Source organism: Trametes versicolor (assembly GCF_000271585.1).
Source record: "Trametes versicolor FP-101664 SS1 unplaced genomic scaffold TRAVEscaffold_4, whole genome shotgun sequence".
Lineage (NCBI taxonomy): Eukaryota > Fungi > Basidiomycota > Agaricomycetes > Polyporales > Polyporaceae > Trametes > Trametes versicolor.
In genome coordinates, this window is record NW_007360324.1 from 966710 (window position 1) to 981358 (window position 14649).

General features: G+C 57.4%; 4 protein-coding genes across 4 annotated transcripts; 2 read left to right on the forward strand and 2 right to left on the reverse strand.

Moving 5' to 3' along the window:
• Window positions 1-306: 306 nt before the first annotated feature.
• On the forward strand, window positions 307-1735 carry TRAVEDRAFT_36010 (Aldo/keto reductase; the record flags this gene model as incomplete). Its single annotated transcript, XM_008037999.1, has 8 exons — window positions 307-420; window positions 489-574; window positions 632-802; window positions 867-891; window positions 954-985; window positions 1050-1290; window positions 1312-1518; window positions 1577-1735. 8 exons carry the CDS (start codon window positions 307-309, stop codon window positions 1733-1735), a joined length of 1035 nt encoding a protein of 344 aa, XP_008036190.1.
• Window positions 1736-2019: 284 nt separating this feature from the next.
• On the reverse strand, window positions 2020-5916 carry TRAVEDRAFT_165009 (uncharacterized protein; the record flags this gene model as incomplete). The annotated part of the gene is made up of 8 exons (XM_008038510.1): window positions 2020-2585; window positions 2638-3008; window positions 3059-3181; window positions 3236-3294; window positions 3347-3877; window positions 3927-4837; window positions 4889-5366; window positions 5421-5916. 8 exons carry the CDS (start codon window positions 5914-5916, stop codon window positions 2441-2443), a joined length of 3114 nt encoding a protein of 1037 aa, XP_008036701.1. The 3' UTR covers window positions 2020-2440.
• A 382-nt stretch (window positions 5917-6298) lies between these two features.
• Window positions 6299-11286, reverse strand: TRAVEDRAFT_70742 (acetyl-CoA synthetase-like protein; the record flags this gene model as incomplete). Its single annotated transcript, XM_008038511.1, has 20 exons — window positions 6299-6780; window positions 6840-7082; window positions 7136-8485; window positions 8553-8773; window positions 8828-8855; window positions 8914-9285; window positions 9334-9346; window positions 9419-9558; window positions 9626-9715; window positions 9776-9845; window positions 9907-9933; window positions 9985-10024; window positions 10076-10103; window positions 10164-10182; window positions 10231-10531; window positions 10590-10603; window positions 10767-10853; window positions 10914-11017; window positions 11074-11177; window positions 11244-11286. The coding sequence occupies 18 exons, from the start codon at window positions 11284-11286 to the stop codon at window positions 8426-8428; spliced, it is 1761 nt and encodes a 586-aa protein (XP_008036702.1). The 3' UTR covers window positions 6299-6780; window positions 6840-7082; window positions 7136-8425.
• Window positions 11287-12626: 1340 nt separating this feature from the next.
• TRAVEDRAFT_119142 (uncharacterized protein) lies at window positions 12627-13513 on the forward strand (the record flags this gene model as incomplete). The annotated part of the gene is made up of 4 exons (XM_008038512.1): window positions 12627-12949; window positions 12999-13065; window positions 13121-13271; window positions 13338-13513. The coding sequence occupies 4 exons, from the start codon at window positions 12627-12629 to the stop codon at window positions 13511-13513; spliced, it is 717 nt and encodes a 238-aa protein (XP_008036703.1).
• Window positions 13514-14649: the final 1136 nt, after the last annotated feature.

The window sequence follows — 14649 nt, forward strand, 5'->3', positions numbered from 1 at the left end:
TTTTGGTACATATACGGCGTCGTCTCCGAGATTTGACGCAGTGCTGACCAGCTCAACGCCATGCTAGACTCTCTGCGATCCCGATCGGCGATTCAGTCTGTACCAGCATACGCTCTGAGGAACAAGACTCTGCCTCTGCGATGCCGGAGCTCTCACGAGAGTGGCGAGTACGGTCGGCGCATACACTAGGGCGACGGGCTTTCGTCGCGCTTTTGGTATAAAAGCGGCTCAGCGAAGATGTGCAAAGCAAGAACCAAAACACCCCAAGCACCCACTCATTCAACAACTCAGCTACACCTCTTCGATATGTCTCAGATTACCCGCAAGGTTGGCAACTGCAAAGTCAGCGCGGTCGGCTTTGGCGCGATGAGCGTCGCCGGGCTCTACGCCCAGGTTCTATCCGACGCCGAGAAGATGAAGGTGCGCACCTCCCTAGTGATTGCTACGACTGACGAGGGCATTTGCTGACTTTGCACACCCGCTTACAGCTCCTAGATGCCGTGTACGATAACGGCTGCACCTTCTGGGACACCGCCGATGCGTACGGCGACAGCGAGGTGATCCTCGGCAAATGGTGTGCCCCCGTTCCTTTGCGCTGTGTAAGTTTGTCGATCTGACGTTTTATCTCAAGGTTTAAGCGGACGGGCAAGAGGAACGACATCTTCCTCGCCACGAAGTTCGGCATGGCTTCTGGCATCCCAGGCCGCCTGATCTGCGGCGACCCCGAGTACATCCCGAAGGCGATTGACAAGTCCCTTGAGCGGCTCGGGGTGGACCATGTTGATCTGTGGTACCTTCAGCGGTACGTACCACACGCACGCCATTAATTCTTTTTTCGTCGAGGCTCACTATGTTCGTGATCTTAGGGCTGACACCACCGTGCCCATTGAGGTACAGTTGCAGCGCTGCTTCGAAAAATTACTAGCGAATCTGATCAGACCTATCCCTTCTAGCTCACCGTCGGCGCTATGGCTGAACAAGTCAAGTAAGCGCACGGCCTCGTTAATGTGTAGCTACTGAACATGTCTAACATATGTCGCGATTCGCAGGGAAGGAAAGGTCAAGTATCTCGGCCTGTCGGAGGTCTCGGCGGCAACCCTGCGCCGCGCCCATGCCGTGCACCCTATCGCGGCCATCCAGGTCGAATACTCGCCCTTCGCGCTCGACATCGAGGACGAGAAGATCGGGCTGCTCAAGGCCGCGCGCGAGCTCGGGGTCGCTGTCGCCCCTCGGCCGCGGCTTGCTGACGGGCAGATTCGTGAGTTCTCCGCCTTTTCCTCGCATACAATCGTGCCTTAAACTGGTGCGCAGCGGTCCCCGGAGGACCTGGGCAAGAACGACCCGCGCCACATGTTCCCCCGCTTTTCCGCAGAGAACTTCCCGAACATCCTGAAGATCGTCGACGGCGTGCAGGCCGTCGCGACGAAGTACGGCGTCACTCCGGGCCAGGTCGCGCTCGCCTGGCTCCGCGCGCAGGGCGACGACATCATCCCGATCCCGGGGACTACCCGCATTGCCGCACGTCCCCAGTGCCTCGATGTCGCATGGAGACACTCACGATGCCGCTTATATGCAGGGCGTGGAGGAAAATATGGGAAGCATCAAGGTGGAGCTTACGCCGGAGGACGTGGCGGATATTCGCAAGCTGGCGGACGCGGCGGACAAGATCCTCGGGCCCCGGTACCCCGCCCCGTTTGAGGCCCTCGCCTTTGCGGACACGCCCGCGCTCGCCTAGGCGTATATAGTGATGTAGTGTTACCTGTGTTCACCCTCTGTATTCCCTTTGAATGATTGGTGCATGTACATGCAGACCCGCAGTGGATGTGCGGATAGGGGCTCTTACTAGTATACACAGGCTTTCCGAGTACCCTACAGGAGTTGGCGTCGATGTCACAGCGCATCCTCGCTCACCGCTCTAAATATCCGCACAAATGAGGAATGTCGGGTATCGCAAGAGCGAACGAGGCCTGAAAGCTCGCTAACATATGCATTGCGAAGTAGACTACGATACAATGAGGTGGGTTTGGACCGTAATGCGGGAATTGCAGTGGTAGATGAGTGGAACGTAGGGCAAAATCCTAGAGTGGCTTTAAGTATACGGTGGACACCAATGCTGTACAAACAAACCCGAGCAAAAAGAGAAACGGACATGGTCGAGACAGAGTAGAAGGTCATACCTAACTACAAAGCGCCCTCCGCGCGGCCCCCCTGAGCAAGGCGGGATACGACGGAGAGACGCACGGGGGGAAGAAAACATAGTGCATAATCATGTGTCCCAATTGATGTAGATGGTTGCCAAGTGCAGGATTGCGGAGAGTAGATGTGTAATAGAGCAGCGACGAGTAGGTTATTGGGGGAGGCTCGAGGTAACGCACGTAGAGGCACTGTGCGATCTTTTACAAGAACAGGAGCGGTGGGGGTATGCGTGTGAAGGAAGCGACTATCGATACAACTTGACAAGGCGCTCGAGTTCCTGAACGACTTCGGACATCGTAGGCCTCTCTTGGTGTTCTTGCTGCCACATACGCTCGACCAGGTCTACAATCTCCGGGCACCAGGTCTTGCGCAGCCCGGACACAGAAGGTCTGCGTTGGACATAAGTCGCAGTCGTAGATACATAATGACGTTCGCACGCACCTCTGCCTCTTTGCACCAACAGCATCATAGATCGCATGCTCGTTCATGCCCTCCCAGGGGTACTTCTTGTTCGGGTTGTACCACTGTAGGACCTCCCAGTACACCATTGCGCAGGAGAACACGTCCACCTTGTGGTTGTACTTGGGGTGCGGGTGCCACAACTCCGGCGCCTGCCAGTTCACCGTGCCGACCACGCTCCGAACCATCGACCGCGTTGATTCCTTCACCTTGGCAAGACCGAAGTCCGTGATCTTGGCGACACCCTTAGAGGTGATGAGGATGTTCGAAGACTTGCAGTCGCGGTGGATGACGGATGGCTTGCGCAGGTGGAGATACTCGAGGCCGCGAGCAATGTCCAGCATGATGCAGAGCTATACACGACATCAATAAATGACACGGCGAACACAAACTGTGCACATACTGTTCGGTACAAGGATGGAGGGTTGACATTGCGGATGTAATCGAACAGGTCGCCGTTCGAGCACAGCTCGCTGACGATCATAACCGGCGTATCCCGCGTATTCTCTGGAATGCTAACACCAAGCTGGGGTCGAAGTCATTACTCGAGATCAACAGAAGGAGGGGAAGGTGGACGTACGAAGCGAACAATGTTCGGGTGATCGAAATCGCCTAGCAGCTTCAATTCCTTGATATCCACTGCTCAACCCAAGTCAGTGCTGTGTCACGAAAGGCACACGGCAATACGTACTTGAACTGAGCTGCCCTCTGAACTCTGCGATCGCAACCCGACGGCCCTTGAACTTGCCAATAAATACATCCTTGAACCCGCCGCTCCCGATCTTCTCAAGCTTCGTAAGCTTTTCCGGTGGGATCTCGCGATCGTCTAGTCCAAGACTCTCGAGATCGAGCTCCAGTTCGCCCTCACCATCCCTTTCCCTGTGCCGTACAGACAGTGGCGGGGTACGTGGCTCGTCCAGGTGAACATGCTGTGAGCGCAGGAGGACCGGGGGCGTGGCACTAGCACGACCTCCCGACCCGGACTTCGAACGGGTCCTGCGTCGGCGGGGGACTCGGGCTGTAGATGGTGGACGCGCGGTGCCAGTGGAAGAGGGTGCAGAAGATGTTGCTTCGCTACAGTGACGGTCGCGCCACTGAAGGAGCGCTTCAGCTAGCTGAGGCTTCGTACCGCTTGCCTCGATCTCGCGCGCGTCGCACAAGCGGACGAGATCGTCTCGCCGCATCCGCACCAACGTCTTCGCAGTGGCAACAGTGAGATCTACTGCGAGAGGGGTCAGGTTAATAGTGGTAAAATTGCAACAGAAACATACCATCATCCTCCATCGCCTCTTCGCCGTCATCGCCATCCACAGTATCAACCTCATCCGCCGTGGACCCCGTTGACTCACTGTCTTCGGTGGCGCAATCCTCTTCCTCGTCTTCCTCTTCCTCGTCGTCTTCTTCCTCGTCACCAGTATCCTCCTCGATGTCGTCATCTCCAACGACCTTGCCACTGCGAAGCTTCCGTGGCTCATCGAGCAGGGTCTCCTCTTCGCCCTCAACGCTCCCTTCGTCGTCCCCTTCTTCACCAGCAACGACTGTTCCCTCTTCCTCGCTCTCCTCGTCGTCGCCATCGCTAGGTGGTGTGTGGGTCTGCAACTGGCGATTCCTGAGACGATTCCGCACCGGAGTGTGGCGTCCTCGCAACGCAGGCTTTGCCTTCGGAGTTGCCATAGGTGACGGAGATTCGTCGAGCTGATCGACATCGTCGCCCTCAGGATCGCTGGATAGGAGCTCGTCCTCCTCATTACCCTCCTCGTCGGTACTCTCATGTAGGTTCCCGATCCGGCCTTTCGCCTTACGCATAGGCGTGACCCGTCGATTAGCCTCCGATGCCTCATCTGGTTGTCGCCTATCATGACCAAGTCGGCTGACAGAACCCTTGCTCCGGAGACGGCGAGGACTGGGCCTGTACTGGCTGAGCGAGCTTTCAACCTCGGTGAGGTCGGTCAGATCGCTCTCGTCCTCTTCAGGCGATGGCAGGCGGCTGACTTCGACGTTATCACTGAAGCCCACATGCTTGCCCTTGCCCTTTTTGCTCGTGGACGAGCTTGGGCTGGGGTCGACTTCGCCAGAGGCCTTTCGAGTGCGAAGACGGGTGGCGGGTGGAGATGGCAGCGACGCAGATGGTACGGAAGACGTAGGCGAAGATCGACTTGAAGAGGCGTTGCTGGAACCCCGACTACGACGAAGATATGGTGAACGAACACGGCGATGTGGCGAAGGGACAAACCTTCTCGTAGATACACCGTTCGGCTGTTCCGCCACACTGAAATCACCAGAACCACGCTTCCGCTTCCCTTGGGACGGCGAGAGTTCTGTGAGATCTGTGGCGTGGTGCTGGATATGGCTCATAGACAAGCATCGGTCCGGTCTGGGATTGCGCGAAGTCCTACCGAGGTCGTGCAGTGTTGCCCTCCTTCGCAACCCATTTCTGAACCGATGCCCGAAGTCCGTCTCTTCCCCGCCGGCCACATTGCCGCCGCCATCCGAGGAGTAGTCGCTTGAACCACTATCTGCTACACCAGGGGAAGAGGGAGGGAGATCTGCGACATCGTCACGGGCGGCTATGATGCAGTCCACTATCTCCGGCTTGGTGAGTAGGTCTGCATCTTCGGTTAACCCAGCAGCTTCGTAGAGACGAACAAGTTCGTCCTTTCGCAAGCGGAGAAGTTGACGAGAGGGTGCATCGTTGATGAGATAGCTATCGGCTACACCAGAAAATGAATAAAAGATGCGACAGGCCAGAAATGAATCGGACGTACACGAATCGAGGGCATCCTCATCCTCGGAGTTATCCGAACGATTCCACCGCTCTTGCTCGTCAACATCCATTCCACTCGCGCGTTCCTCCTCTTCACTAGAGTCAGGCATGGCTCTACGGCGCTTTGCGCGGCTAGCAGAACGGGCGCCTCTTGCGTTGGAGGTGTTCTCGCTGCCGCTCACGACGCGTTTGCGCTTCATACCAATAGAAACGTCGTAGCCGGGCCCTGCATCGCGCATACTGTCTTTATGACCGGATAATATGCGGGAGGGAAGCCGGCGGAGGTTAAAGTGGAGGGGAACGAGAACAGGACGCGACGAGGAAGGCGGGGAACTGCCAGACGCGTGAGAGGACTGGTCGAGCTGGAGATAGGGCTCTGAGAGTGATAAGACGCGTCTACGAGCGTAGTCGGCGCGTCGGGCGTGTAGTTTGCGGCGGGAGACGATGGCGGTGTCAGGGAGAGATGCTTTCCTGGGGTTAGAACGTCTTTGGGCCATGCCAGTCGAGCGGCGGGCGTCGTGGTGCGTTCGGCCGTGCCGGGGCGTCTGTTAGAGACACCGAGAGCGTAGAGAGTATAAGGGAGGTCGGTGGTTGTCGTTGTTGTGCTCGTCGTCGTTGTCCACAGCGTCGGGGTGTTTGGCTAGGTTTGGCAGGTATGTTGGGGAGCCAAACAGGGGCAAGCAAAAGCCACAGTCACGTGGAATTCATGTGACCTAGATGGCTCGCGCTCACGTCACGCGCGGTCGTTCAACTTTTTCGGCGCTCGCTCGTCCCGATCGGCTTGCAGTCAGTCTCAGCCTCAGCCTCAGCCACCGCGCGCCTTCGCTCCTTGACCTCCTTCCCCCACCTTCCCCCACCCCCCTCCAGCCATGCCTCCTAGACGAGCCCGCGCGGCCAGCGTTGCCGAACCCGCTCCTTCGCGCTCTCGCGCCACAAAGCGCGCATCTCCTGAAGGCGAGGAGAATGCGCCCGCCCCGAAGCGCGTCCTCCGCGCTGCCCCGGCCAACGTTGAGAAGCCCAAGGTCAATGGCAAGGCAAACGCAAAGACGAAGGCCAGCGCCGACGAGAAGGCGAAGCCAGAGAAGAGCAAGGCACCCGCGCGCGTCCGCAGGGTCCCTCAGGGCATCAACGCCCTCCCCGCTATCCCGCAGCACTACCGCCCTCCCCTGAACCTCTTCACGTGGGGTTCGGGCGAGATGAGCCAGCTGGTCATGGACTACAATGAAGAGATCGCAAAGCCGCGTAAAAATGCATTTGTCGCGGAGAAAATTGAAGAGGACGCGTTCGGCGAAGACAACGCTGGCCTCGAGTCCGTCGCTGCTGGCGGCCTTCACACGCTGTTGCTGGACGAGAAAGGCGCGGTTAGTCGTGTTTCTCCGCATGCTCGCCCATCATATCTCTCATACTGGTCATATCCAAGATCTGGTCCTGCGGAACTAATGACAACGGAGCTTTGGGGAGGGTCACCGTGAATGTCCCTGATCCGAACAACGATGCATACTCCATCGAAGCCGATGAGGTCACCAAAGATCCTGTGTGGAAACCTGTCCCCATTCATAGCCTGGTGGAAGAGGGCTTCCGCGCCGTCAAAATCGTGGCGGGTGACAGCTTTTCCGCAGCTATCAGCGACGAAGGCCAGCTCCGCGCCTGGGGCGCGTTTTCGGTACGTACAATTACACATCCTAACTTGAGTATCGCCTCACTCGCCGACTGTAGGGCAACCAAGGTCTCGTTGGTTTCTCCAGCCACGCAAAAAAGCAGTACAAACCCGTTCCCCTCCTTGAGCTCAAAGATGAGAAGTGGGTTTCCGCTGCGGCAGGGAACAACCACCTCCTTCTCCTCACCACCCTTGGCAACATCTACACTCTCGGTACCGGCGAAGAAGGCCAGCTTGGTCGGCGCGTCATTGAGCGTCGCAAAATCAGCGGAACGACCCCTGAGAAGATCGTCCTCGGGACTCGCGCACGCAAGGCCGTCATCATCGGTGCTGGCAGCAATCACTCTTTCGCAGTCGACGACGACGGCAACACCTGGGGCTGGGGCGTCAACTCCAAGGGCCAGACGGGTACCGGCGTCTCAGACGTGAACATCGACAAGGAGGTTCACGCACCTAAACGGGTCATTGGCCTCGGCAAGGCCGAGCTCAACGGCTCGACTGTCACTCAGATCGCCGGTGGCGACCTGCACACACTTTTCCTCACCTCCGACGGCCGTGTCTTCGCCTGCGGTCTGTCTGATGAGGGCCGTCTGGGCCTCGCCGACAACGACGCGGCCCTCAAGGACCGGCAATACTCCGACTTCCTCCCCGAGCCTGTGCAGGTGGCGTTCCCTGACGCGAACGACCCCGTCGTCCACATTGCTGTGGGGACCAACAACAACCTCGCAATCACGGCCGGGGGCGCGATGTACTCCTGGGGCAGGCAAGTCGTAGGCGAGCTCGGTCTGGGCGACGCCGACCTCCAGTTCCAGAAGACTCCGGCGGTCGTCGTCCGCAAGGAGGGCGGCAAATGGGCAGCAGTCTCCGCGTCGTGCGGTGGCCAACACTGCTTAGCACTGCTCCGGAGCAAGGACGAGGACCCAGTGCCCGTTGGCCCCCGTCGCGCAGACCACCCCGACGGGCAAGGTGCGATCAAGGCATGACAGCGGCCCAAGAATAGCCGTGTTTTCCGCTCGCGACACCTCGCTGTATCTACTACCCTGTGCATACGTTCCCCTACCCCATAGCCACTTCCTCATTCTCACATCACTCCATCCTGGTCACCATCCTCGCGTCTTACTCTGTTCCTCTGTGTTGCACCAGTGGCTCGATAGGACCCTCGCACACTAACGCTCTATCTGCAGTACTTTACGCGCTCTTCACAGGAAGAAGGCTCAACAGCAATATCATTCGTACTATACAACTCCATCCAAGCAAGCATTATGCTGTGTCCTATGCCTCCATGGCGAACTAGATCTGCAATGTATACCCAACCAGCAACGATCGGGCGCGCGATTATCACTCAAGCCTCATAGCTTGGCCACCAACTTGCGCAGCTGGACCTTCTGGATCTTGCCCGTCGAGGTTTTCTGTCGGTCGTCCCGCATCAGGAACTCAAGTTCTGTTCGAGATCGGGGTGTACGAAGGGACGCTTACCGGGAGTTCGTCGACGACGGAGACCCACTCTGGGCAGGCGAAACCGGGCAGGCGGCTACGTGCGTGCTTCTTCAGGTCCTGCTCGAACTCGGCGTGGCGACCCTTCCACTTCGCTGCCTTCTGCGGGTGGAGGATGACAAACGCCATTGGACGCTCGCCCCACTTCGGATGCGCACGTGCGACGACGGACACCTCGAGCACGTCGGGGTGCGAGGCAAGCTCTGGAGTCTTGAGTCAGCTATTTGTCGCGGACGTCAACGTGAGGTAAGACTTACCTTGCTCGATCGCCAAGCTCGACGCGTTCTGCCAACAAACCGGTCAAAAACCGTACCCCTCTACCCACACGTGTGGAAGACCTCACCTCCCCGCCGGAAATGATAATGTCCTTGCTACGGTCCTGTACGGCGATATACCCATCCGGGTGCCACACCGCGAGGTCCCCCGTGTTGAAGTACCCGCCGCGGAACGCCTTCCGGGTCGCCTCGGGGTCGTTGAAGTATTCCTTCATGACGATGTTCCCGCGGAACACGACCTCGCCCATCGTCTTCCCGTCCTTCGGCACGTCCCTGAGCGGCGCGTCGGCGGACTCCCCATCCTCCAGCTGGAACACGACGCGCGCGTCCATGGCGGTCGCGAAGCTGTGTCCCTGGCGCGCGAGCAACTTGGCGCGCTCCTCGAGGGAGAGGGACGTCCAGTGGGGCTGGTAGTAGCACTTGGTGGATGGCCCGTACGTCTGTTGTTACAATGTTTTGTCAGCTACCCGCTTGCACTATCTCATGACATTACTCACCTCACTGGAGTCGTCCGGCGCATCAGAGTCGAATGCACGTCAGCAACCGTGTTCACCGAAAAAAGACGGTACGCACGTCAGTCCATACACATGCACAGGCTTGATGTTAATCTTCTCCAGCTCCCCGATGAGGTGCGCTGTCGGAGCCGAGCCAGCAATGACCGCATACACAGGCTTGTCCAGGCGCCTTGCCTGGGGCGCGTTGATCAAACCGATCTTCACGTTCAAACAGCGTTTCAGCATAAACGCCCGCAGGGCCTCATCGTGCAAATCATGGACCCACCTGTACAGTCGGCGCACCGCAATAGTGCGTCACGCCGGACTTAAGCAAGTGGTTCCATATGAGTGGGTACGACACGGAACGGAGGGTAATCTGCGGATGCTGTTCGTCATCTTCATTCTTATATGGGCGTCATGCACAGGGTGTCCGTACCTGTGCGGCGGCAGCGAAGGTGATCGTCCACGGGAACGTCCACCCACTAGCGTGGAACATGGGTAGGATCCTGTGTAGTGCCTGTAGGTCAGGAGATGCTCGGAGAAAGACCCGGAGGGTGGGGTGCTTACCAGAGGTACGTCGACTCGTGGGTCATCCTGCTTCCAGTTAGATTGACATATCATGAGCGTAGTATGTGCTAGACTCACCCAGTTTCATATGCATTGGCCATGGCCGCGAGATACGAACCTATAGCGTTATTAGCCCTTTGTGTGCAGTGGGTTGCAGGAGGCGTCTTACCTCGCAATGTGGTTATGACACCCTTTGGCTACACACGCCTCGTTGAGTAGGTCTCCCGACTCGTGTTGGAGCGATCCAGAATACTCACCCGACCTGTGGTCCCAGACCTAGAGCACAATTAGTGGCTAGGACCCCCCTGAAAGTGCGTAACTCACGTGTAACACAAAGCGCAAGCCGAGTCTTCATCTCGCTCCCATTCCAACCCAGGCCAGCCCCGCTCGCCGCTGAACTTGCGCCCGGCGGACAGGAACTGCTCGTATGGGTCGTCTTCGCGTCCGGTGTCGTTAATCACGACGACCGGCACCTTCGCCCCCTTTACGAGGGGGGTGTACTCGTGGTCAACGAGGATGAGCCGTGACCCGCTGTGCTCTAGGATGTAATCGACTTCGCCAGGCGTAAGCCGGGTGTTGATCGGACAAATGACTGCTCGCGCTCCGAGAACGCCATGGTAGGCCTCTGGCAGAGTGTTCAGGGTCAATAGCTATACCGCAGGGCAGGAGCGTTACGCAAGTACCAGACACGGACGGTCTGTTGTATGACATTAGCCTTCGTGTACTATAACGCAACAAAATACGGCTCGTGCAGCAGCTCACGCTTAGAAAACACTGGGTCCAGTATCCTGGTCTCAGTGTTTCCTAGGTGGCTCTGCACGTAGGATGACGCGTTCGCCTGTGTGCATTGTGTCACTCACATATTTGGTGCAATGATTGCAATGCGGTCTCCCGGGTGTATACCAGCCTGTATGAGCGCATACGCGAAGTTCTGGCAACGTTGCGCCCTATAAAGAGCGCGTCAACTCAATGGCCCTATAATTATATGGCGTATGGAATGAACCCACCAAACTCCATATGAGTATATCACCGGGTGTTCTACATCGGGATGCACGAGTGCCAGTTTGTTGGGGTAGACTTGTGCGGATCGGAGCAAGAAGGCAAGAGGGTTCTGCGTGTGAAGATGAGAACCGCGAATTGGGCCACCTTTGACGGATCTGCGCTCACCAGGGCATGCAGGTGGACGGGCACATTACTGGGAAGCCGGAGGCGATAGTTGACCTCCTGCGGGGGAATGCTGGCCTGCGTTGGGCGGAAGTGCTTTAGAGAGGCTGGTCAGGGGAACCAACGCGTTGGGGTATGAGAACACAGCTCGCGCGACGTGAGAGTCAGCGTACCGTTCGCCATGTAGAATTCGTCTGCGAGCTGTATGGTGGCCATTGTCGTAGAATCTTCCCTTCTTATATATGCGCGGTAGACTGTGCTCCCTAGATCGACACGAAGCAGGTAAAAGTGAGCGGGCTCGCAGCAGAATGCGGGGTAGAATGCGGGGTAGTAGCCGGTTCAACACATGATCAAGCGCGCTTCCGTCATTCCGTCAACCCAAGCGCATCTTGGATGAGGGACTATCAGATTAGATCACTCCGGAAAGAAAGCCAGATAAGATTACGAGCCCGCCTACTATCCACGCACCTTATATGCGGTTTTAGGGTCGTTCTGCAGGGTACGGAAGAATTTTCGCAAGTACGAAATATTCCTCTAGCTTGCTCTTCCGAGCATAAACGTAGAATCGATGAGGAGGAAAAGGCGCGGAGTAGGACACGATTCCGTTTGTGGGCGCTTCTGCGTGGTGTAGACGCCCCGACGCTCTGAGCGGTCCGTGGCGAGCTTCTTATGTGTATTCAGACATTTCGGTCCGTCGTCCTGGCCTTGACGATAGTGATGACGCCCCAAGGAACTTCGTGAGACTTTTCATGGCGGAAAGAGATTTCCGACATCGGAGGACGTCGACGAATCCTATGCGATTCTTCGTAGCGCGTCGGTACTGCAAGCGCTGGCACCTCCTCGTAAGCTGGGCAGCCGCAGAGAAGTTTGAGAACTGAGATGCTCACGTCTTTTTACTCTCTGCTATGTGCAGCTGATACGTTTTGCGTCAGATGAGCAACCTAGAGGGGATGGTCGCTTACAAGTACTAACGATTCGACGGATATGGTAAAAGCCTCTTACTCTTTCACCCTTCCTAATCGAGAAGCGGTAGGCGCCGATGACCTTTTGACAAAAGACTGCCAGTTCGCTCCCCGTCGTTACCAGCTTGACACAAACCACCACAACGCGAATTTATGGCGCCCCGTTTGCGATGGAACATCCACCACACGTCCTAGAAGTGTTTTCGAAGAATAACTACGCCAAAACGTAGGTGTATGCGCTCCCACCGGCGATATCTCGCGGTCCGGGCTCGCGTGGAACTTCTGAAAGCGACGTCCCAGGTAAGTCGCCCCCTTATGCTCCAACGTGGGCAAACCCTCCTCTGAGTTCTGACTGTCCGTCCAGAAGTCCGTTAACCGAGCGATTGCGCTAGTGGACCTGTGTGTACGCCCTGCCAGCAATGCGCCATTGTGCGTATTTAATCGCACTGGGCGGACAATGGGCTATCGCGTGTACCCCGGCTTCCACGAGTCTGCCCCCGCTCGAGCCTCTCTCTGCTCTGCTCTCCCATCTTGAGCCTTTCGCTACTACTACTTGGAGCATTCCTGCTGCTCAGTCGCCGTCACACGCTGAAGATGCCGCTCTATAAACTCACCTCGTTGGACATCCGTGATACGGCGCTTGTTGATTGCGCCACGGGCGAGACGCTATACCGTACCTCCACTCCCGTCGCCTCCCCCAGATCAAGAGCCAGCTCCATCACTAGCTGGGCGAGCTCCAGCAGATCTCAGGAGAAGCTGCCTTTGCGGGATCAGTGCACGACAGCAGTGCTTGATCGCGAGGGCCAAATCGTTGCGGAGATTGTGTGGGAGGGCACGCATACGCCGGAAATCAGGATAGGGGACGAGGTCCTGAAAGGCACAGGGGAGCTCTTCGATGCTGCCTTCGTTAGGGTTCTGTAAGTGCCTGTCTCGTTCACGCTCGCTGTCTCTCTGACCGTCAAACAGCCCAGACGAAACATTCCTCCCTACCCGTATGGAGTATACGTGGAGGATAACTCCGGAGACCCTGACTGTACGTACATAGCGCGTTCTTGGAGCGATCTCTGCCGCTCATGCGAACCCTGTAGCTGCTAGACGACGACGGCGCCGTTGTAGGGCGGCTGTATGCGGATTGCGCGTTCAGCAAAGGGCGTCCCGTACCGGCTCTAAGACCTCATACGGGGCTCGACTACCTCGAACTCCATACGCTCATGTCAGAAGATCTATTGGAAGTAATCGGTGAGTCCCCTTGGGGTTCGATCGCGTGTTGTTTACGCTATACTTCAATGCTTACATGGCGCTCAGTGTCGTATCTGCTCGTCACTACCCTGCGCGAGCGGTTGTTTTCTGTCACCAAATACGTGTACGGCGGTCAACGCAAACGGCCCCTCTCCACACTACGCTCGCACGCTACCCGGAGCTTCGTCAGCCTCCGAGATAGCATTCGCCATAGTATATCGCCCATGAAACACCACCATTAGATAGAGGCGGCGTTATCACCGCACGTCGCTGCTCTTACCACACGTCTACCCTTGGTTTGTCGCGCAACACCACACCACATTCCCTCATTTAGGGTCCGCATACCCACCACACATTCGCTTTCGTCTTCGTTTTGTCGATATTGTTATCGTTCTGCTGCAGTCCTCTGTATTTGCTCTCTCCACCCACACACTTGCGTCAGGCTAGCCCGAAGCTCCGGATGTGTACTTGTACTGTACCATATCTCACGTCAAGCCTGTTCATATTCGAGGCCAGGTTTATTCCCTGCATGTCCGTGCGTGAACATCGCGATCGATTCGGAGAGTCTGTCAGGCCCGTGGTCGACTACCTACCTACCAAGGCCTAAGTAGTGGAGATTAGACGATACGTCACATCCTGTCCCTCACCACCACCACCATCTGCGATGCAACGTGGTCCCCTGCATTCATCCTCGAAGACTGTCAGGGTCTGCATAGGGGCGCCTCGCTTGACGACAAGCCGTAGGGAACTTACGTCGTTGGGCGAGAGACGATCGCTCCAGGATATCCACCCTGCGCACGATCTGACTGGGCACGTAGTGGATATCCCGCATATCCCCTTGCGACTATGACGGAATATGACCATACGCACGGAAACATAGGTCACTTGGTACGCTTTGCAGTGATGTGAACAGGATGGCGCTGATGATATATTCCCTCACTGGTTGCAGACGCAGCGGCGCGTTGCAGAGCATGCACCCCCGAACTTTGTGCCAGCGATATAGACTAGCCCTACGCTCGTTGCGCCGCTCGATCGATTCTATCCTGAACTCTACGACCACCGAGCGCAGGCGTGCCGCTAGCGGGGAATCAGAATGGGGTAAACATGAGCGGCGAGAGCGTGGTGCTGGGCGTCGACTCCCTCCCGCGCGCAGCGCTCGACGTGTGCAGCGTCTGCGTCTAGCGTCAAAAGGTACAAAAGTGAGCACTGCATTCCCTGGCCCCCGGCGTTGATCAAGATCGCGTGCGGCGCTGCTGTGCGGGTGCATCGCACCTGTCGACTCGTCCTGCGTCTCAGCCGCCGCCCATTCCCCGTCCCAGGGCCCGCTCGCCCACCTCAAACGCGAGATTCGCCATCGCGCACCTCAATCCGACTCGGC